This window comes from Tupaia chinensis, unplaced genomic scaffold (genome assembly GCF_000334495.1).
Source record: "Tupaia chinensis unplaced genomic scaffold, TupChi_1.0 Scaffold000392_1, whole genome shotgun sequence".
NCBI lineage: Eukaryota > Metazoa > Chordata > Mammalia > Scandentia > Tupaiidae > Tupaia > Tupaia belangeri.
In genome coordinates, this window is record NW_006159894.1 from 972,620 (window position 1) to 996,064 (window position 23,445).

General features: G+C 41.6%; 1 protein-coding gene and 1 pseudogene across 12 annotated transcripts in view; one reads left to right on the forward strand and one right to left on the reverse strand.

The window, feature by feature from the left end:
- Positions 1-12: 12 nt before the first annotated feature.
- IFNAR2 (interferon alpha and beta receptor subunit 2) overlaps positions 13-23,445 on the forward strand; it is a 92,759-nt gene continuing 69,326 nt past the window's right edge. For 10 of the 12 annotated variants that reach the window (XR_003550297.1, XR_003550298.1, XM_027773971.1 and 7 more), the window contains exons 1-5: positions 13-243; positions 18,751-18,830; positions 19,981-20,227; positions 20,868-20,909; positions 22,489-22,612. Coding sequence is in view for 10 of the 12 variants with exons in the window: in XM_027773971.1 (XP_027629772.1) it covers positions 20,170-20,227; positions 20,868-20,909; positions 22,489-22,612 (224 nt within the window). In the remaining 2 variants the exon portion in view is untranslated. Of the gene's footprint in view, positions 244-9,042; positions 9,179-18,750; positions 18,831-19,980; positions 20,228-20,867; positions 20,910-22,488; positions 22,613-23,445 lie in introns of those variants that run through there. The other 2 variants (XM_027773968.1, XM_027773969.1) reach the window with 2 other exon arrangements.
- Positions 2,885-5,925, reverse strand: LOC102472727 (serine/threonine-protein phosphatase 4 regulatory subunit 2 pseudogene; annotated as a pseudogene).

Consider the following 23,445-nt stretch of genomic DNA (forward strand, 5'->3'; position numbering starts at 1 on the left):
GCCACCCAGCCCCGCCCCACAAGAAAGCCACGGCCGGCCGCCCTGCAGCTTCTGCCCCACGCAGCCCACGCCCAGCGCGGGCTAAAGGAGATCGCAGGTCGCAGCTGCGGAAAAGGACGCCCCAGTGCGCCTCCAGGCCGCAAGCGCCGAAGCGAGTGCTGAGGATGGCTGCAAGAGCCTGCCCTGGGAGCTGGGCCTGAAGCTGGCATCTTTGGAGGGAAGCCGGGGGGTGAAACTGCCAAGGTAGCGCGTGGATGGCGGGGACGGGGGAGGGGACAGGATTGCTGCTGACAATGGGGCCAGCGCCACCTCCCTGCCGCGGGTTCCGGGAATTCCAGTGTCAGGCTCCTCTCCCTCCCCTGGACTCCTCCCCCGCCTGCCTTTCCTCCAAGTTCTGGGCGTTTGGCTGGTGCATCCCTGCCCTCTCCGGGTACCACTTCAGCGACCCACACAGCCCCGGGTCTTGGGATAGCACCTGCCAAGAGCTCTCTTTAGCCTAGCCCTGCGCACGCCCCCGGGGCAGTTGTCACATTACCCAGGATGTCCGGGACACCCGGGTAAGCGAAACTTACCATTGCAAAGTGGGCGTGTGCTCCGAAATTAGAAGTCGAAGGCCGCCTTGCAAAACTGGGGTGAAGGATCTTGTTACCCACTCTGAGCAGAGGTCCTAGCATGGCATCCGAGGCTGGCGTGGCCTCAGTCCTTCCAGATTCAACGCTTGGAAGCTGGTGGAGTGGGGGAAAAGACCGGGCTGCGGCGACAGAGGGGTGGATCCCGCTCTGGGTCGCGAGGAGTGCGATACTGTACATTTCTGCAAATACTGAGAGAGATTCGGCACTTACATTTCATCCTTGAGTTGGTTCCACCAACCCATTTTGTGGTCATATATTTGGATTTATTGAGAAACTCCGATTAGCCCACAAAAGGTGTAGAACCTAGTAACTGTACCTGAGCGTAGCAAAGGGGACGGTGGTGAGAGGTGCTAGGATTGGAGCCCGGAGTCTTGCAGTCTCCCCTGCCCCGGATTTCATGCTAACCACCAGAAGCCTTAGTTTACTCCTTGTCCCGTTCCCTCGCTGTGGTTTCTAAGTATCCTGCCTGTATCCTTCCTGTTGAGGCTAGGCCGGGAAGGGGGACAGCAAAGTCATGCCAGAATCTGCTCTAAGGAAAATGTGTATAAACTCCTACAGTTTGGGTATGTGCGATAAGGTTTCATTTGTTTGTTTCAGGAAATGACTTTTTCAATTGTACAGTACAAAAGTTGTTTTTCAACTTTAGATCATCAAAAATCTGCTTGACTATTTTTGTTTGAATTACCTCTAAAGTTTCGCAGGTATTTATTTAAAAGTTAAATTACCTGAAATTTGGTTAATGTGATTTGACAAATGGTGATTTGTCTTTAAAAAAAAAAAAAAAGACCATAGCCCAAGAGGTACTAACCTAGATGTGAAACGTTTTTGAAAGCTATATTCCATTGCTCACACTTACACACACAAAGCCACATTGGAACATTCCTGTTATGTTTATAAATTTTCTAACTATTGAAGAGTTAATGAAATGTATACTCTTTTCGATACCTGCCAGGAAACTGATTCCAGAACCAGCAGATCCCAAAATTCATGGTTATTCAAGTCCGTTCTATAAAATGACCTAATATTTGCACATGGCCTATATCCATGCTCTCTGTATTCTAAATCAGCGTTGAATTACCCATAACACCCAATCCATTTTAACGCTATGTAAATCGTTGTTATAGTGAATTGTTTGGGGGACAATGACCAAAAAATACATACGTGTTCCTATGGATGCAACGTTTTTTTCCAAGTATTTTTGATTCACAGTGGGTGGACTTCATTTCATGGAACTGTGGATACAGAAGGCTGACTATGTGTTCTTTGATGGTTTTTTTTTATAACATTAATATTTATTGCTTAATATGAATACTGTATTGAAAGCCCAAGCGTTCAGTTCCCACAATGAAATGATACAATTATATACCGTTTCACAAAGGCAGTGGACACATTACATTCTACAAACTCTACTTTACAGAAATGTAAAAATTCTAACTATCAAAAGGTACAGCTGAAGGAACAGGTATAAATTTGGCAGCCAGTAATTTTGACAGGGAAGTTGCAGCTTGCCTGACTGTAAAGATGTGAATTTGAAAATATTGAGTTTAAAGTAATCCTTGTGCTTTATGTTGATCTGAAAAATATAACACTGGCTGTTGAAGAAGCATGTTCAAAATATTTAGTTCACTTCAAAATGTCATACAAGTTATGGTGGTTTATATGAACCCCTAAAGTGTCAGTCATTTAGGTCAAGTACATTACTAGAGGAATATATTAATTCTTCCAGTACAGTGGTATTTCATCCCAATGACATTTTCATACTCAGGAATAATTTAGAAAGAAATGTGTAATATTCACAATGTTCAAAAAAGCAAGCAAAAGGTCAAGGAACCTGCCTGGTTCTTCTGAGATGGTCTCAGCTACATAAGCATTCATCCTGCAAAACAGTAAGCTAATGTTTGAGCACAATTTCCAAGATAAAGCACATTTCTCAGAAATAATAATGAAGTCTTTTTCTCAGGCACCTCAAAAGTATACAAAAGAATTTTAGTTTGAAAATCTCTCTTGGAAGGAATGTGTTTGACCTGGTATTTCAACAGACTTAAGACTTTCAGGGTTTCTTTTTTTTTTTGAGAGATTTTTGCTATAGGGCGAGTGCACTTGCCAGAGAGACAGAAAGTGAGAAATCACCCCCCTGGGGGGATGGCCACACTGCAATCCCTTCTCCTCCATTCTCCTCTCAGGATCTTGGGCACGCACGCACACGCGCCCAGCGTGAGTTTAAGCCACCAGGTCTGGGACACAAACCGCGGTCGACTGCATGGGAGTCCAGTGACATAGCCATTATGCTAACTGCTGGTCCCAAGATTTCCAGGGTTTCACAAGAGACAGATTTTATTTGAATTACTTAGAAGAGAAAGAAAATGTCTTCTGAAAGAGGTGAATTCAATCATTACCACTAGAAATAATATTCGCTGTATTCATCTCTTATAGAAACAGAAAAATATAATATCTCCCCCCTTAGAATAATATATATATGTATATATGTGTGTGTGTAAACTTAAAGTTCTGTTGTACATAGTCAAATAATAAAATCTGGAAACCAGCATGAAACCCTATAATTCACATGTTAAAATGTTGAAACTATGACCAAAATATGAAAGTTGCTAGAGCTGTCAGAAACATGACAGAAAGCTTTCTTGCATATGTAAGAACTAAGTGTGATACTCTTGAACAAAAGTTTTTTTAATTATAATTACCTCCCAGTTTAAGAAATTTAGATCTAAATTTAAAAAAAAAAAAAAATCTATTCAGAAACCACTGATTTGACCAGTTGCCCAAGAAGAAAACAAAAAAAGAAAAAGAAAAAAGCTGTAAGCAGGACCCAGAGAAGCTGATGTTCACAGTTCCTACATATACAACTCTTTCAGGGTTTATCCATAAAGTACTTAATTTTATAACCTGCTTCTCTTGTCAAACTAAAGGCCCACTTGATTACATACAAGTTTTTATACAGTGTAAAACCAGAGCTGTATGTAAAGTACTGCATCTCAGTAGTTAGGCTCGTTCCATCGGTTCATCTGTGACTTCTGTGGCTTCCTCGTCATTATCCATGGACGGTTCTGATATAGCCTCTTTGGATCCCACTCAATCTTCTGTTTCACAGCAGTCAGAACCACTACTTCCAGGGCCTGCATTTTCTCTCCCTGCAGAATGTCAGTCCTGCTCACCTTGAGACAGATCAGATTCCTGCATTTGATTATTCTCAGCAGTCTCTTCATTCACAGTGAGGCCATCGTCAGATTATTTTTCTTGATGTTTTTCTTACTGGGCTCATGTCTCTTGATGTCATAAAAGACTCTTCTTCCTCCTCTTCTGTACAGTGCTGCCTGCTACAACTACTTTCTTTGTCTTTGTCCTGAGAGGAAGATGATGCTTCTGTTTCTTCAACCGTAACAGAAATTTCACTGGAAGTCGTTTGGCTGGCTGTCTCTCTGACTTCACCTTCTTTGTCAAACCTGACTCTGTTTACCTCATGCCCCTCAGCTCCCACAGCAACTTCACCTGGATGTTTATTTTTTATAGGGCTCACTGAGGAAACCTCTGATTCAGAGACCTCAGAATCCCTGTGATTTTTCTCTTTATTCAGCTGTAAGTTGGACTATGCTGTCTCTCTCAGGCGAACCATTAGTTGTCATGGGGGCTGACAAAGAAACCTTCCGTCGATTAAGTGGCCTGGGTACTCCAGGCCCACTTACATCAGACTGTCAGTATAGCCTGGTGAATCTCCAGGAGACAGAACACCGTTCATTTGATTTAAACTATTGGAACTATTTTTCTCTGAAGAAGGATAAACACGGCTAACAACCGTCACATCCTTTCTGCTCCTCTGAGAAATCTATCTGTCCCTGTATAGTTTCTCCTTGGATCTGTTAGCAATTCACACAGGGACACCATTAAACCCAGTGACAATTTTCAGCATCTTTCCTTCATTTCATCAAAGGGAATATATTTGACATTAGGATTAGGAGGACCTCTTAGTTCAGGAGCTGAAGTTCTGAAATCATCCATCACTTTCTCCAGTTTGGTAATAAAATAGCCTTTAAATGGGGACCACTGAGTCCGTTCCGACCCGAAGGAGAATATAGATGTTTCCCGGCCAATGCACGGCAGTATGACTCATGAACGTGGGGGCGCAGGGGGCGCAGGGTGATCTGGCCTACACTTGCAGTGAGATGCGGGTTTTTGTCCCATGCTAAGGAAGGATTAAGAGTTGTGGACACAGAAGAGTAGGTATACCAAAGCAGGGAGTTTATTAAAGGAGAAAGAAGAAAAAACAGAGCTCCCTAGAAGGGTTGCCCTCTTTGATGGAATTTTCAACTTATACTCTCTAAGGTTTTTTCCTTAGCTCTAAGGAGCTATACCCCCATCGATGGACATTTAAATGTACATACAGATTAGGTTTTCTTTAGGTGGGGTGTAAAGTTGAATTTATATTCTGTTCTGGACAACCAGCTATCACCAGGCTCAGCTGGCTTGTCACCCCTACTTACAAATCTTTTCACTATTTTGTGACATAGATGAATTTGCACTTATTAGCCATTTATCAGTAGCTCATCTGGTTTCAGGGTATTCAATTAAAGTTCTCTTTGCTAAATTTGTTCTGGCTAGTTCGTTACACAGAAAGATAAAAGGGTTAACTTTTGCTTTTTTGTAATGTTGACTTATCTTTCATCTTTCCCTGAAGCGCCTATTCAAATTTCTATCTCCTATACTTTCAATGGTACTCAATGTGTTAATTTAGTGATGGTCATTGTTAAGTTTGGATGTGTTTGGGCTAGAGTCAGTTCAAAACAATCATATGAGTGAGATCTGGGTGTAGGCCAGAAGCTTTATTCTAAGCTACGTTTTGATTTTTTTTTTTTTCTGAGTGCACTTTCCAGTATACTTACCTTGTTACGATGTAGCTCCTCTCATATGAATTAGTTGAGATTAATATGTGCGTGTTGGTAAATATTCAAGGAGGGTGACAGGCAGTGTGTGTGTGCTTTATGGCCTAATTCAGCTGAGCTCTCTGTTCTCCTACCACATCCTCCTTGAACTTCTAGAGTCCATAGAAGTTAATGTGTAATTGTTCTGTAGAAAAAAAATGTAGCCCATTTCTTTCCTTCTCATGGGCTACAACTTGACCTAACATTTTTATGTGAATAGTTGAGCTTACTTTGTATCCTTTTTAGGGTTTGCTGAGGATGGCAGTACATAGGCTGAATTAGCAAGAAGTGGTGAGGTTTAACGGGTTTATCGCTTACAGAACACGCTTGTTGGGGACCAGCAGTTAGCGTAATGGCTATGTCGCTGAACTCCCATGAAGTTCAAGTCCTGGACCCGGTGGCCCAGTGGCTTAAACTCACGCCGGGCGCATGTGCATGCATGCCCAAGATTCCGAGAGGAGAATGGAGTTGGAGGGATTGCAGTGTGGCCATTCCCCCTGGGGGGTGTGATTTCTCGCTTTCTATCTCTCTGTCTTTCTGGTGAGCGCACATGCCCTATAGCAAAAAAAAACTCTCAAAAAAAAAAAAGAGAACAGGCTCCTTCAGGTGGGTGTAAAGCACCGCCGAGGCCTTTGACTTTTGGCTGTGGCACGTGGTACTCTGGCAAGTAACTTTGTTGAATTAAGTAACTCGGGTTTATAATTAAGCATAGTGGGGTATCTAATCCCAATTTCGGTCTTAATTGTCATGAAATCGGAATTAATAAGGTTACTTTCATTATAGTTCTTCATCTCTCTGTATCATTTTACACCTTGGATTGTATTTGACCTTTTGTATTTATTCATAAACATGCTTTACGCTGTGATTTATTAGTTTGGATTAATTGTGGGGTCGTGGTGACTGGCATGAAATTTACCAATTGTAGGTAGTATAAATTAGTCAAATGTTCGTTCATGGCTGAATTTTTTATCACTGCTGTTGCCCACGGGGGTGTGGTTAAGAAGACATTATGAGCTCCGTAATAGTGGACTTGATGCTTGCTCCTTTTAGTCTGAGGACTTACAGGGCATTCTCACTGGGGCAGGATACTTGCAATTATAATTTGACTACTAACTAATAAAAAGGCTAGGACCAGACCTGTGTGTTTATGGAGCCATTAGACTCATGTAGGCATTTTCAGTGCCTTGCTTTAATTATAAGCTACATTAACTTTTCTGTATTAATTTACTTATGATTTTCTTCTCGAAAAAAATAATTCATTTTAAGTGTATGCCCGTATTGTGGCAATGTTTAAAAATCTTATAATTAAATGAAAAATTTCTAGTTCACTAAGTCTGAATTTTTTTTAAAAAATGAACTTTTTAAAAATTTGTATTTGTTATGGTTTTAGCTAAAAGCTCTTTCTAGTTGAATTTATAATTGGGTTAATAAAACTTAGCTGTAGTGGTGTAAGATTTCTTGTTTGGGGGTTTGGCAAGAGTTTCAGTCTTACAATAATTAATAGCTAAGACGGAGAGTGGGGGAGTTTGCGGATCGATTCATAACATGTAGTGATAATAGGTTTGGTGGATGCGTACGTGTGTGGTGTACGTGTGCCTGAGTTCCTGTCTGAGTCTGTATTAACGTTTTCTTACGTCCAATGAGCGTGGAAAGATAACACTCTATGGCTTATCTGAGATGAAAGAATATTCAATTTAAGCTCAGCCACAATAGGCCATGATGCGTGATACCATCCCCAAAATTAAAGAAATACCAGGTGCACGACACCACAGTTGTGTTAGGCACAGGCTGATCATCATACGTCCATCGAGACATCTTATTTAAGGGGACCATGTGGGCAATCTTAGTTCAATGGCCCTGAGGTAAGAACCAGATGCCAGTTATAGTTTCACGCTGGAAACCCCCATGTGTAATGGGCCTGGAGTGAGAAGAGGGACACAAATTGGGCAGGTTGCTGATTTCACAGAGGTGGTCACATCAAGGGACACCATTAGGAGATGATATGCATGTAGTCAAGGGTTTTCGAGACCGTATATGCTATGTATATTACTGATCGTATATACGATCAGTAATAATATGTACTATGCAACATTAAGGATTAACAGTACTGGCTTGATATCCATGTTGTAAAGCAGTTATGTTGAGTTAGGGCTGAATGTACTATGTATGTCTACATTATATGTACATGCTAATAAGCATGGCGTAAGTAAATTAATGCACAGTTATACATATATGTACTATGTACTGTTGTATATTAATGTACTGTCCCATATATTATGTGGAAGAGCACATAATGCATGAAGTACGTGAATAATGAGCATAGATAAATTAGTTGAATGTTATACAATTAATCTGTATCCAAGTTACTAGGGTGGCAGTTGATGCAGGTTGTAAATTCTTACAAGGAATAGTTTATAGAGTATCAGCTTTGGGTGTCGATGGTGAAGTTCGATACTTCTTCCTTGAATGTCCCAGGGAGGTTATTCTCCGTTTCTGGTTTACGAGACCAGTATATTGTTTATATTATGGGGACTATCATTTTTAAAGATAGTCTTTTATGAGGCTTGCTAGGGGTATAAGAATAATCATGATTAAGCAATGTAAGATTGATGCTACTTGGTCCAATAATGATAAATGGGTGTTCTACTGGTTGGCGGCCAGTTCATGTGAGTGTTAATAAGTCTGCTACTGGAATTCAAAATAGACATTGTCTGATTGGTTGACATATTTGCTGCATTGGTTAGAGGTATGAAGTACGGGGTTGATAGTTAAGATTAGAATAGATATTACTAGATCTAATACACTTCCTAATTTATTTAGACCACGTCTTGGGATTGCATAGGCAAATAGGAAGGATCACTCTGGTTTAATATGGGGTAGGATATTGAGAGGGTTGGCTGGGGTGTAGTTGTCAGGGTCTCCAAGGAGGTCTGGAGCAAATTAGACAAGGTTTAATAAAAAGGCTAGTAGAATAATTGCTCTGAGAATGTCTTTGATTGTGTAGTAGGGGTGAATCAATCATCATATTTTATTAAAATGAAAATCCAAACAAAAATGCCCTTGATGCACTTTTATTTTACGTAACCAAGTAAGAAAACTAGGTCAAGCCACTGTACAAAGCCTTCTGATTTCAGAAATATTCAAATTTGAAAAGGAAAAGTGCATTTTATACTTTGTGAAATATTAGTGAGTTTGAGCTAAGCTTGTTAGTACTTTTTTTCTGAAGGGCCCTTCCTCCTTCCCAAAATGAAGCTGACAGCGTCCAATCCAGAGAAAAATGAAAAAGTAGTTTGTTGGCAAGGAAGGTTGGCTGATGTAAGGGTTCAGATAATAGTTTGTCCACAAAAGGTTCACATGTAGGGACATGGTTGTATTGTGAAAGGGGATTGGGTGAAACTCAACCCCTTTATGGTGTCTCAGGGTGCGATAGTCATTAGGGCAGAGGCCTGCAGGATTGCGTTCTGGTGTGGATAGGAGGGGAGGACATGAGGCAGGCAGAACCCGCGGGGATACAGGCCAGGACCAGAAACTTATGGACAGTTGCTCCGTTCAAGCTCCTGCCCTCTGCCGTGCTGCAGCCTCACTAGCAGTTGGACCTGGACCTCAGACCAAACTGTAAGCTGAATAAACTTGTATTTCTTTTTTATTTAACATATTTTTAAATTTTTTATTTAAAAATATCTTATATTTAAATTTGCTTGCTGGAGAGAGAAAGAGAAAGCAAGTGAGAAAACACCCTCTAGGGGAGATGGCCATGCCACAGTCTCTTCTCTCTCATTCTCCTCTCAGGATCTGAGGCCTGAGTCCTGGACTCTAACCTCTCAGTCAGCCATGTGGAATCCAGCCGCTTTAACCTTCATGCCACTGGCTGGCCCACACTTATAATTCTTAAAAATCACCCAGTCTTAGGTGTAGCAATGCAACTAAGACAGGTAGAAAAAAGAGAAAACAAGGGATGGGAGGGGGGGGGGCGGGAGCGTGTAGGAGGAGAGAGAGTTCAGAGCCACCAAATATGTTCTGTAGAACCAGTGAGAAGATGAATACATAGTTACCTGACAAGCCAGAGTTTTACAGTTTTACAAAGGGGGACACTTAAGCTATCCTTAAGCACTTTCGTCAGGTTTGGGTTTTTTTGTTTGTTTGTTTGTTTGTTTTAAGAGAGATTCTTGCTATAGGGTTCTCGAGCATCAGAAAGACAGCAAGGAATCAACCTCCAGAAAGAGGGCCATGCTGCAATCCTTTCTCCTTCATTCTCCTCTCAGAATGTGAGGTATGCATGCACCCATGCCTGGAGTGAGTTTTAAGCTGCTGGGCCTGGGACTTGAACCATGGTGGACTCCAGCAACGTAACCATTACACCACCCACTGGTCCCTTGTTTCTTCATTTTTTTTTTTTAATTCTGAAGTTTTAAAAAGATGTAAATATGCCCCAACCACCAGAAACTACACCATTAAGTCAATGAACACCTTGAAAATTGTCCCTAATCAGTTATAGGAAAACAGCAGCTGATTGTTACCATATGTACAGTGGGCCTTTCATGCTGGGCAGACGTGAGTGAGATCTGGAGGTTCACCTGTCTGACAAGGAGCAGGAACTCCTGCCCCACAACCAGGAAGATAACCCACAGCCCAAGGGGTTGGTACCACCAAACCTCTCCCCTAGAGACACTAGTTGGTTGAAGCCTGCACGCAGACTCTTAAAATCTTTAGGAGCGGGACCAGCGGTTGGTGTAATGGCTATGTCACTGGACTCCCATGTAGTCAACCGCGGTTCACGTCTCAGACCCGGTGGCTTAAAACTCATGCTGGGCGCGTGTGCATGCATGCCCAAGATCCCGAGAGGAGAATGGAGGAGAAGGGATTGCGGCGTGGCCATCCCCCCTGAGGGGTGATTTCTTGCTTTCTGTCTGTCTGTCTGGTAAGCGCAAGCGCCCTATAGCAAAAACCTCTCCCCCCCAAAAAAAAAAAATCTTTAGGAGCGCAGGACCTGTGCAGTGTGACTGAGACTGAGCTGTCCCTACCCCTCTCCTCCCCCATCCCCACACCACCCTTTCAGGCTAGAGAAGCTGCCCAGACAAACTGGCATCGGATACAGCTGTAAAAAGAAAGTCAGGATTTCTCTCACTGTATTACCACAGGAGGTGCCTACAGCCAGCCAAGTGCCAGCCACATTAAGTAGAAATGCGGGGGAAAGGAAGTCCAAGGAGCCCTACTGGAAATGAAATATTGCAGGCTAGCAGGACGTCACTGGACTCCCACATGGCTGATGGTGGTCTGAGTACCAGACCTGATGGCTTGAAAAATCACGCCAGGCACATTTGTGTGCATGCCCAAGATCCAGGGAGGAGAATGGAGGAGAAGGGATTATAACATGGCCATCCCCCCTGGAGGGGGGATTTCTCACTTTCCCGCTCACTGTCTCTGTCTCTCTCTCTCCAGCGAGCATACACACCCTAAGGCAAAACAAACAAACAAACAAAAAAACCTCTAAAAAAGATAATATTCTTGGAGCAGAAGAAATCCCCTACGAATACCTTACAACCTACAAGTTGATGAAAATATGTATTCAGTAGACTCCCAGATAAAGAAATTTAAAAGTGGAGATGAAAAGAGAGTTTCCTAAAGGAATACATTGAAGATTCTAAAAATACAATTGCAGAAGAAGTAAATTAGAGGAAAGAACAGAATACTTCTGAAAATAAAAATATTTTAACAGAAAAAACCTGGTTAAAGTCTAATAAATGCAGGTGAAAGAGACAAAGATTCACTTAGAAAGAATCTGATATGAAAGACAAAATACAGTCCAGGGTTGGGATAATTGGAATCCCTGATGTAAAGAACCCAACAAATGGGGGAGAGGCTGGACCTCCATGGTAACAGTGCTAAACTACCCGGCTCGCCACATGGGAGGTTTCTGAATTCATGTCTGGAGACCCTCTACGTACATCTGAGCCTGCTGTTTCCCTGTTCCATGATCCAGGACCAGCTGAGGCTGAGGGTAAATCTAAGCATTGAGACCCCTTTGGGGTGCCATCTCTCTCTCTCTAAATAAACTTTTTTTAAAAAGAGGGAAAAATTTAAAAAGAGACCAAAAATGAAAGTAAAAGTAGGATAAAAGAAATGTTCTTGAAATGAAGAAAAAAATAGTCTGTAGGCCAAAAGAACATGCCATGCATATTCCAGGAAAATCTCATGTGAGAATCAAGATATCTTAAGTGATTTAAATTCAAAGAAAAAGACTTCTAGAAATCTAAAAAGAAAAAGTAGAAAAGGATAAAGAAAACCCAGCTGGCCTCAGACTTCTCGAGTACAGAACTAAATGTCAGATATAATAGTTCAAGGGAAAAGTTCTAAAGGAAAGAAACTTTTCCCAGGGGGATATTTTATCCGGCCAGCATCATGGTATTCAGGTTGAAAGTCAATCAGCGGAATTCCTCAAATATGAAGAACAAAGGGAATCCAGCACCCGTGAGCCCTGTTAGTAAGAAAACAAGAAAAACAAAATACTGCTAGATAATAAAATCCAGTAAATAGCAAATTAAGAAATAACCAAAATAAAGAGCTCTGCAGTGAATTTAACAGACAAAAGAATGTGAAGTTCTCAGGGGGGAGGGGGGAATTCTATAATTTTGTTTTATAAAAATCAAAATTAAAAATAGACTACAAAGAAAAAAGAACTAGAGTGGGGGAAATGGCAGAAGCACTGTTAGTGTTTATTCTATTAAATGTAGAATAACAGCTCTAGGAATTGTGGGTAACAGAATGTGAGCGTTGTAAGTCTGGGCAAAAAGATATAAAAAAAAGAAATGGGAGGAAGATGCAAGGAAATATGATAATGCTCATGTTCTCATCTTTCAAAGCATGGAACAATAAATACGGTTTAAACTTGAGGGTGCTGCGAATATATAATAAATACTCCAACTTCTTATGTCTTTCCTAAATTTGTTTTTAAACCTTAAAGATACGGTAGGAAGTTACTCTACCTGTGGATACCCCCCAAAATTTTCAATTTCAATTCTCTCAGCTTTATTTCAGTTTTTTCCCCAAGTGAGTGTGTGTGTGTGTAGGCATAGAAAGGTCTGTGAGATTCTGTTCACATAATGTTAATGATGGTAATACCTGGATACTGAGATTTTCATTATATTGTCAAATAATTTAAAATTTTCATTTTAAAAATGAGCATGAGGAAGAATTTTTACAGAAACAAGGAAGATATTAGAAAAATAAACTCAAAACAAATATATCAAGATATTAACAGTAGTCAATGTTGAATGGTAAAAATAAGGATGATTGTTATTTTCTCCTTTGTAATTTTTTGTATTATTTTTAAATTTCCAGTAAAAGATACGTAGTTGTTTTTCTATATTTCTGAATTCAGTTCACTCATTATTCAGGGTCTGCCTCCCGGCGTCTGATTCTGCCCGGGAGAAGAAAAGACAGCTGTGTTCTCTAAGACAGGACTGTGAGCAGCACATTTTCTGAGGGCTGTCTGTCTTTCTGAGAGAAGCCAGAAGAGAGGAATCTCTTCACACAAGTAATAACCATGTGAACTGAGCCTTGCAAAGCAGTCGTGTGTGTCTGAATGTGAAGGGCAAGGAGAACTTCCAGATAGGAGACCAAGAATGAACAAGGCCAAAGAAAGCCAAGGGTTCGGGGTCTGTCACCTGAAGCTCAGCACATCACATGGGTAGGAAACTCACTCACTCGAGGGAAAACACAGAGGCTGACAGCCTGGAATTCAGCCTAAGGTACTAAGTGCGCTGTCAGGCCACTGTGAGCTACAGACTGGGCTGGGTACCTAATTTGCAGGGACCACCCAAAGCAAAATAAAAATGCAGGGCCCACTCATTTCAAAAGGCAAAAGTACCACTAAAAGTAATAAAATATAACACGTTTTCATTTCTTACATGATCTCCCTCTTTCAGCTTACCATTTTTTTAAAATTTGGTATTTAGTGTCACAACTTTTAAAATCAAATATTATGGGTCAGGCTGGTGGCACGGTGGTTAAGGGTACTGGACTCCCACATGGCCAACCGCAGTTCAAATCCCAAACCTGGCGACCTGCTTTCTCACTTTCTCTCTCTCTCTCTTATTCTGTCCCTCTCTGGTTAAATTAAATAACTAAAGTTAAGTAAAATAATTATTTTTTAAAAAATCAAACATTTAAATTATCAGCATTAATGTTTGCAGTTTTTCTTTATATTGTGCAAAATCAGATTTGAATACAAATATAAATGCATCTAACTCATATGTGGAATTGCAGAATCAAACAATCAGTTTAACACAACTTGAGAAGTTCCCTGGAACCAACTAGAAGAAGCAGCCTCAAGACAAACTCAGGAAGGCTCCCAAAAGGAGGAAAGGGTTGTCCCAGGCACAGAACACAGCCCAGAGGAAGGCTCCCTCAGGGACAAGGATTGGGAGACGCACAGTATCTGCAGGGGCAGGTGCCCAGGGCCCCTTTGTCCTCCGACTCTAGGTGTGCATGCACTTGGACCTGACTTCCTAGGATCCCCCTCCTGATAGCTGCCCCTCACTGTAGCCCTGGGGAAGGTTCCAGGAAAGTCCAGCCGCCTCCCCTTCCCTAGGATGTGCCATTCCCGTCCATAGCGTACTGGCCATGTCCAAGGGTCTTTAAACCACTGCTTCCGACATGCTAGGTACTTGGGTCAAGGATGACCTGGAGGCTCGTTCCTGCCAGACCCAAATTCCAGCCAGCTGCCCCCTAGACAAGGCGGACACTCCAGCACAGGGCAGGAGAAGACTCCACCCTACCTGCCCCAGACCACTATAGGGCTGGAGCACCTGACTCTGACCTCCCCAGCCTGTACCAGGAGGACTTCAGTAGAATGTTGGGACTATCCACCAATGTGACCCAGTTAGCATCACAAAGGGTGGCAGAAGAGGGCATAGGGAGAACCCATCCTGGGTATAGATGTGGGTTTGAATGATCCACGTGTGGGCTAAGCCTCCCAGCCTAGCATGTGCACCACTGTCCCATCAGTGTTCACTAACAAAACACAGATTCAAAGATTAAAGTTTTCAAATTTCAAGCAGCCACTGGAGAAGCATAAAAAAGGGGCCGGAGGCTGCCCTTGGCTACAGAGATGAGACTAACAAGGGCCATGCTTTAGAAAGCCTGGTCTATTGTAGTCAGGGAGTTGGAAAGAGCTCCATTAACAATTCAGGCAGGATGCCAACAAGGGAAGTTAAATTTCACAAGTGCTCAGGAATCTAGTTATCAGACATCAAAGTGGAGTTCAAAGTGGAGTAGGAAGTACCACAAACAAAGCAAGGAGAGGATGCATCTCCTGCCCCAGAGTGGGGAGAGCAGGACTTTGGCGTATGTGTGTATATGTGTGTATGTGTTTTATGTGTGTATTTTCTTAGCAGCTGAAGGGCCTGAGTATTGCTGCAGATACATGACAAAGGTGCAAATGTACCACCCTGAAAACAAGAGAACCAGATGTTGAAATGCAGGCCAGGAGTTAAAGTTTAGGGACACTGCCTTTCTATATGTAGGCCTGCCTGGTATTAGAGGAATGTTCAGAGCCATTCAGCCCCTTGCCATGGAGCGATAGTGGGTGACATCACAAACATACCTTCTCAGGTGTTTCTAAACGGGTGCCCATCATGGAATATAGGTGTGGACACAGGTGCCTGGATATCTCACGAGTGAGGAAGTTTACAACAGGGCTAGAAAGTGTGACTTAGAATCGCATGACTTTTCTAGATGAATACCTTGGTGGGATTCCCTTACCATGGTAGTCAACAGACATTTCCCCTTTTTAATTGCCAGAGGGTACTTACACTAGCTACAGAGTGTGAAGCTGCCCCCTCCCCCACCAGTGGGACATGATCATGTCACAATCCCTTTTTCATTTCTCCATCCTTTCAGAATTTTGGTTACATGCACACATGTGTGTTTTTTAAGCCACTGGGCTGGGAATTGAACCATGGTTGGCCCTATGGGAGCCAACTTTGTATGCACAACATTTAACCAGTATGCTATGGGACTGGCCAAAGAAGACTTTTTAAATTGTTTTCATTTGAACTCAGTTTGCTCAGTGATCTTTTTCATTCTCACTTGGAGCTTGACATTGGCCAATGTTTGCAGGGACAGAATCTATAGGGCATTGCTACTTGGATGGGGATAAATGTCTGGGAAAGAAAGAATAAGACTAATCGGAGCTACTAAAATTCTTCTTAAAGGGGCCAGCAGATGGCGTGATAGTTGGGGCAACTGGACTCCCACATGGGTGACCGCGGTTTGAGTCCGAGTCCCAGACCTGGTAGCTTTCTTTTTCACTTTCTCTCTCTCTGTCTCTCTCTCTGGTGAGCACCTGTGCTCTATAGCAAACTAAACAATAGCAATAATAATAAATTCAATTTAAACAAATAATAATTCTTGGAAAAGGGTCAACTGGTAGGTAGCATGGAGGTTAAGGCAACTGGATTCCCACATGGCCGACTTTGTGGTTCAAGCCTCAGACGCAGTGGCTTGAAAATCATACTGGACTTGTGTGCATACATGTCCAAAATCCCAAAAGGAGAAGGGACTGCAGCATGGCTATCTCCCTTGGGGACTGATTTATCACTTTTTTTCTGTTGCTCTCTGGTAAGCACACATGCCCTTTAGCCAAACTAGAAGAAAAAAAATTCTTGAAGGATCTTTCTCTTACCTCAGAATGGGGAAGACTTTCTATGACTCAAAGTCCAGATGCTAAGAAAGAAAATACCTGGGCCAGCCCCTTTGCTCAGTGGTCAAGGACTGTGTCTTGGGAGCCATACCCCACAAGTCTGATCACAGTTCAAATCCCGTCGTTGATTGCTTCAAAATCTGGGCATGTATGTGTTCATGCCCCAAATCTTGACAGAATGGAGAAGTGAAAAAATATAGCTGCGTTACCATGCCCAGCTGGAGGATCTCTCTCTCTGCTTAGTGCATGCACCCGCTGGGGGGCAAGAAAAGAAGAAAGAAAATGCCTTTAAATCTGAAAACATAAAACCCGAGAACTTCTGCATAGTTAAAAAAAAAAAAAAAAGTAAATCAAACGGCAAGTGACAAACTAGAGAGGAAAGAAAAAAAGAAGTGATTCATATCACAAAGGGCTAGTATCCCAAAACTGAAAAATAGCTCCTTCAGTAAGAAAGAGAGCCTTAACCCGACAGCAAAGTGGGCAATGATATAGAAAGACAGTCAATAGGAAAAGAAATGTAAATAGCTCCTAAAATACACAAATAGTTGCTCAAGTACACTCAGAATGAGAAATACAAATTAATATTAGTGTGAAAGCAGTTTTTCTCTCATGAATTTGATAAAGGGCCAGAGCTTGATGTCCATAGAGAAGCAAAACTTCTCATGCATGTTTTGAAATATATGTAAGGAGGCAGCAGGAGGTGTGACAGTTGGGGCCTTGTACTTGCGCATGGTCAATCACAGTTCGAGTCCCGGACCTGGCGGCTTGCTTTCTCACTTTCCTTCTTTCTCTGTCTGTCTCTCTCTGGTGAGCACATGTGCTCTATAGCAAATTTTAAAATAGTAATAATAATAAATAAAATTAAATAAATAAATCTATTCTTAAAAAAAGAAATATATGTTGAATAGTCACCAATATTCTTACTGTGCTGTGGTGTTCTCTAATTCATTCCTTTTATTTATATACATGCTTGTGTCCATTAACCAAGTTCACCCCAGCCTCTCACCTGCCTCCACTTTCCTGCTTCTGGTATCTACCATTACACTCTCTACGTCTATGCAAATGAATCTTTTAGCTTCCACTAATGGGTGAGGAACCATGGTATTTGCCTTTCCTAGCCTGGCTTATTTTACTTAGAATTATTTCCTTCAGGTTCATTTACTTTGCCTCAAAAGACAGTAATTCATCCTTTTAATGGCTGAACAGTATTTCATTGTGTATATGAACCACAATTTCTTTATCCAGTTAGTTGTTGGAAGTTCCTATCAAAATAACAAATGGAGATTCCCATTGCCAGATATCCTCTGTCTGCCTCTCAGGCCCACCCTCCACTGTCTCCATCCCTTTGCTGTGCCATCTTGTATGGACATACCCCTGAATGCCTTGCTCTATGATTTCCTGTTGGGTTCAGCCAATGGGGAACCCCAAGAAAGAGAAGAGAGGGAGGTAGGGAGAGATATTCATTTCTCCACTCCCTCCTTACACAGTCAACTTAGGCTGGCTTTGTCCTTTGGCCTCAGGCCAGAGTTCCTCACACTAGATTCTCCCCATTAAATTCCAATGCTGGGTCCTCCTTCACGGCTCCCCTTTAAGTCCAGAATAGGAACTGCACCCACTGTTGTGCACTGAAGGTAACTCTTTTGTGGTTTGCCTACTTGCTGCTCACACATTGGACTAAACTCTTCCTCAAAGTATTCTAACTTGAATGTGCTGTTCCCTGCCAGGATCCTGATCCTGGATCCCCTTCACCTGGCAATCTATACTGTGTTCCTACACTTAGACTTACACATGTATAAAATGGTCCAGGTCCAAGAGAATTCCTTGCAGAAAAGATTAGAAACAATCACATGTCAATCAATAAGGAACTATTTATAGAAATGATAGTCTACCATAGGATAGAACATTATGCAGCTATTAAAAAACAAAAACAGGGAAATTCTCTTTGATGGAAAGAGCTCCGAAATGTATTTTTTTACTTGAGAAGGAAGAGTAGGACAGAGACTTCTACATGCTGTCTCTTGTTTAAAAGACAGGGAGAATAAGAATACATGTGTTTTTGCTTATGCATGGACATTCTGAAGGATTTGCAGAATAAGAGGGACCAAGGAGTGATGCAATGGTGGTATGGCTGGACCCACATGAGAGAGGTGCTGGGTTCATGTTCCAGAACCTCCCTACAAGTAGGGAGTTAAGACTATTTACTATTTACTTGTGTGTATGTTTAACATTTTGAAAAAAAATGACTGTTACCTGTACAAAAGTTAAATTTAGAAGTTCTCCCTGAGGAGGGAAGAAATTAGTCCCACACACTGAAACAAGGCTGCTTGAGTAAATGGGATACATAGTCCAGCCCCCAGAAAAGCAGAGGATGCCTGGAGCCAGGAACTATGTCTTGCCAGCCTTTTACTGTGTTGTTTTTGTCCCCATCTTTATTGCTGCAATTTAGAGACTTCAAAATTTTGATCACCTAATGATTGTCTTTCAGGTGTGAAAGTAAAGAAAGGACTTAAAAAATAACAAAGATGCATTTGAACCAGAATTCCACAGCCTTCAGATCACTCATAGGTAAGTGCTACTTTTTGTCCTAGCTCTTGTGGAAACCTGTGATGTTATCACCAAGAGCCACTGTGGAGAACGATATGGAGGTTCCTCAAAGACCTTCAAATAGAACTACCATATGATCCAGCAATTCCACTCCTGGGTATCTACCCAAAAAACAGGAGAGCACTCAGAAAAGCGCTTGCACAGCTATTTTCATTGCAGTCTTATTCACGATTGCTAAGACCGATGAATGGATTGAAAAATTGTGGCACATATACTCACTCCATGGAATACGATTCAGCCATTAAAAAAAAAAACAAAAAAACAAAACCCTGAAATTCCACTTGCAGTACTCAATTAGAATAGAAGCCAGACTCCAGAAATAGATGAATTATCAACCTTAGTAGATCTATAATGCTGGGTTATGAAGGAATAAGACAGAGACCTGGCATGGTTCTATTTATATGAGGTTGAAAGTCTTGAACCTCCAGATAACCCTGAACATACAGGCCTACACAAGCCTACTTCTTCATAATGAAAGCCTTAGCTTTCTCCCCTTGTTTAAATATTATGCAAAAGGACCAACAGATGACATAATGGTTATGTCGCTGAACTCCCACAAAGTTGACCATGGTTTGAGTCAATAATAAAATGAAATGTAAAAATAAAATTTTTAAATGAAGTAAAAAAAAATCAATAGAATTAAATAAATAAATCTTTAAAAAAAAAAAGAAAACCAGGCTATTATGACTTAAATTGTTAACTAGCCTTCACAGAATTGCTATTTGAGTGGAGGACCAAGTATAGCCTACCCAATGTCAGAATTCAGTGGTAAGTAGACAGGAAGCCTGCACTAATAGTTTGGAATCTCTATGGGTTTCTGCCCAACTGTTAATTTTAGGAAAACAAGCAAACAAGAGTGACATAAACTCAGTAATGATAGAGAATATTCTTGTATATATTTCAAAGACTGATTTCTCTTAATACCCTTATTCTAATCCAGGTGGAACTTACCACCCTACTCCTGTACTTGGGAAGAGCACAAACGCTTATGTTCTACCACGTCCCCTAGACTGAAGTCATCCCTGAACATTGGTTTTTGTACTTCGTCTGTTATTGATTTTTTCCTACAGTCCTATTTATTTTTTCTACCTTCCTTCTGATTCTGTTTCAGTATCACTGTGTCATGCGTGCCATAGTTTATCAGCAGAAAATCTGTGAGTGGGACAATTTTCTGAGGCAGACTAACCAATGCACAGGATAATTCCTGGTCTCCCCCTACTAAAAATGCCTGTAACCCACTCCTGCAAAAGTGATGGTGACATCCAGATAACAATGCCCCCACAGATCTGCATCTAGCCCAATGGGACAAGACTCAACAGTTCTCATCATGAACCCACTTCCTTCCTCAGCCACCCTTGGTAAATGTCTTCATGTTTAAAGTTTATTAATTTTTTTCTTTAACGTTTTGCATAGACTGCATGTGCTTGTCAGAGAGACATGGAGAGGGAAAGTGAGAAATCACCTGGCAGGGGGATGAGCACTCCACAATTCCTTCTTCATCTTCCTGGAATTTTGGGCATGTACGCACACATGCTTGGTATGATTTTCAAGTTACCAGGCCCAGGATTCAAACCATTGTTGGCCATGTGGAAGGCTAGCACCTTAACCACTACACCACTGGCTGGCCTGAATTAACATGCTCATTCATATTATGATCATTTTTTTTCAGCTCAGTAACTACTTCTCAAGACACTCCCTTAGCCAGTCCAACCCTTGTTGTTTACATCAGCTACCATGCATATCTGATTTTGGATCCATCCATTTGGGACTTGATCCTTGGACTATATGCTGCTGATACTAGTGTAGACTTATAACCACTTACTGGAGGTGTGGTTTTTTATTTAGTTGGTTAGTTTTTCTGTTTGTTTTTCTTTTAGCACAAGGTGTCCGAATCCAATAATGCATGGGTGTTAAAGAGTCTCAGGCTTAGAGTGATGATTGTAAGGTGAGCCCAGGGGAAATTCTGTTGCTTCTCTAACTTGCTTTTTTTCCTTCTAGTGCTCATCGGTCTAATGTTTGGCATTTTACATGCTTTTCCTGGTAAGAGATTTTCTTGCTTGGCTAAATTTTGTATAAGGGTCAAAGTGTTGGGGTTCAGAAGAAGAAATTTGATTTGTGATTCCAGATCTTTTGCCTATTTTATTGGAATCCTTTCTCTTTAAAGGAAACTAAAACTAAAGGTCTGGTTTTTACATGTGTCTTGCAAAACTATTATAAGAAATCAACACTGAAGATTATTATTATTTATTTTTTGGAGAGATTTTAGCTATAGGGCGCGGGCGCTCGCCAGACAGACAGAGAGAGACATAGAGACAGAAAGCAAGAAATCACCCCCCAGGGGGATGGTCGCACTGCAATCCCTTCTCCTCCATTCTCCTCTCAGGATCTTGGGCACGTACGCACATGCGCCCAGCATGAGTTTTAAGCCACCGGGTCCGGGACGCGAACTGCGGTCGACTTCGTGGGAGTCCAGCGACAGCCATTATGCTAACTGCTGGTTCCCAACACTGAAGATTATTTTAAGACTCTCTGAAAGAACATTCAAACTGTGAATGTTCTCACTAATTAAAGAATGGGGAGACACAGGCTGTGCCAAAAAAAAGGTCCAGAAATAATTTTTTAGTTTGCAATTTTTTTTTCACCTTGTTGTTTCCAAATAAAGGAAAATAGATTTTTTTAAATTAAACTTCTTGTCCATAAACCTTCACTGAGCATTAAATAAGTGTCAGGCCTTGTTATAAACATTGGAGGATGCGGAGCTGACAACCAAGAACCAAGGCCTTGGGTCCTAACCACAGGAAATGCAGTTGTTCTTTAGAAATACAACCATATAAGGCAGGATTTGACAAGTGTCACTTTTGCACCTTAGTTACAGCTGCCCCATCGCAAGTGTTACGCGCCGTGTAGTTTCAAGTTCTTTAAAATGGGTCAGTTAGCGGTACCTACTCTGGCATTATTGTGGGGCTTAAATGCCTAGAAAGGCCAGTCTGGACACACATTATGCTCCTCTCCTGAATTCACCTCTCCCCTATTCTGTGACAGGGAGAGTGAGGTCAGTGAGAAAATCCAGAGAAAGTAAAGCTCACAGTGGGCTGAACTGGTTAAGGAAACTATCTTGGAGGAGGTGGGAGCTGAACTGAGGGAATGGAGTGGGGAGGGGGAGCAGATGGGGGAGGCAGAGAGGAAGTAAACCATGAGGCCCAGAATGACTTGGATTATTTTGGTCCAATGAGCCACAGAGTAGCAGTGATCATTGAAGAAACCCTTTTGTCCCACTTTGGTTTACACAGTGTTGAGTCCCTGTTTCTACGCCTATCAGTCCTGATAACATGTTGCTCATTCATTAATTATTGGGTTCTCAGAAAACTCATGATGCATTTTTGCATAGAAAAACATAGAAAAATTATGTCATGACTTTTCTGACACCCCAATATAATATCAGTTCATTTCCCATGTCAGTAGACTTCCCGTGTTTTGAAGGCCCCGGGCTCTCTAGAGAACTTCTCTGCTGGAGATGTGGGCCCTAGATCCCCAGGGGCAAGTTGAACAGCGATTAAAGCACAGTCTTGAGTTCCACATTTCAATGCCTTTTTTTTTTTTTCCTTCCTATTCTCTTTAGATTTCTCAGGTGCTTCTTGCACTTTAAAGATGACATTGCGAAATTTCCGGTCAATCTTATCATGGGAATACAAAAACCATTCCATTGAACCAGCTCACTATACATTGTGGTATACGATCGGGAGGTTGGTGTGACATTTTATTTTTCTCTTGCTAAACGTATTCTTTCTGTTATGTGGGCGATAGGAATAGAGGTGATCTCTTACTTTCCCTTCCCCTCCCCCATCCTCCTTCCCTCTCTCTCTCTCTGCTTTTTTATTCAGAGCCGTTAAAGTACAAAGACAAAATATTCCTCCATTTTTAATTAAATTAAATGCCTTAATAATCCAAAGCTATTTTTGACAAAGTTTGTATTTACAACCAAAGCCAGTCTCTACAGATCAAAGTCTCCTAAGCGAAGTAGTGATTGTGTATGGTTTTCACAATGATTCCTCTCATTTATCCAGTCTCAATGTTTAAAATGTCTATGTTTTCTAAAGATAGCAGTTCAAGGTCTGTTGATCATATTGATGGTTTATATTGACTTTTCTTTATTCAAGAAGGCCTGTGGGACACCAGAGGGCTGCCTGGCTCAGTCTAGGGCAGGCCTGGGTCCAAAGTCTGGTTTGGTCACCAACCAGCTCGATTCTTGGCATAGAATGCAGCCTCCCTGAGGTAACACCTCTGTTTAAGTGGTGCTGCAAAGAGCAATGACAAAACTGGATAGAGCTTTCTTTGGCTCTCTTTTCCCATGTTTAATAGTCACTCTCACAAGTCATTGCTTTGATCCAGTAGCCCAAGAGTGTTCTTTCATTGATTTTTTGGCTTGTAGTTGCTGATGCTGCTGACAGAGCCAGTGATGGCCTTTGTTAGTTTTCCTCTGGTTCCTGCTAAAGTCTTAATATTTATTTCTGTATTGAGTGTTCACATGTACCACCCACCTACCTTTCTGAAACTTGGTAGGTCAGATGTCTGTGTT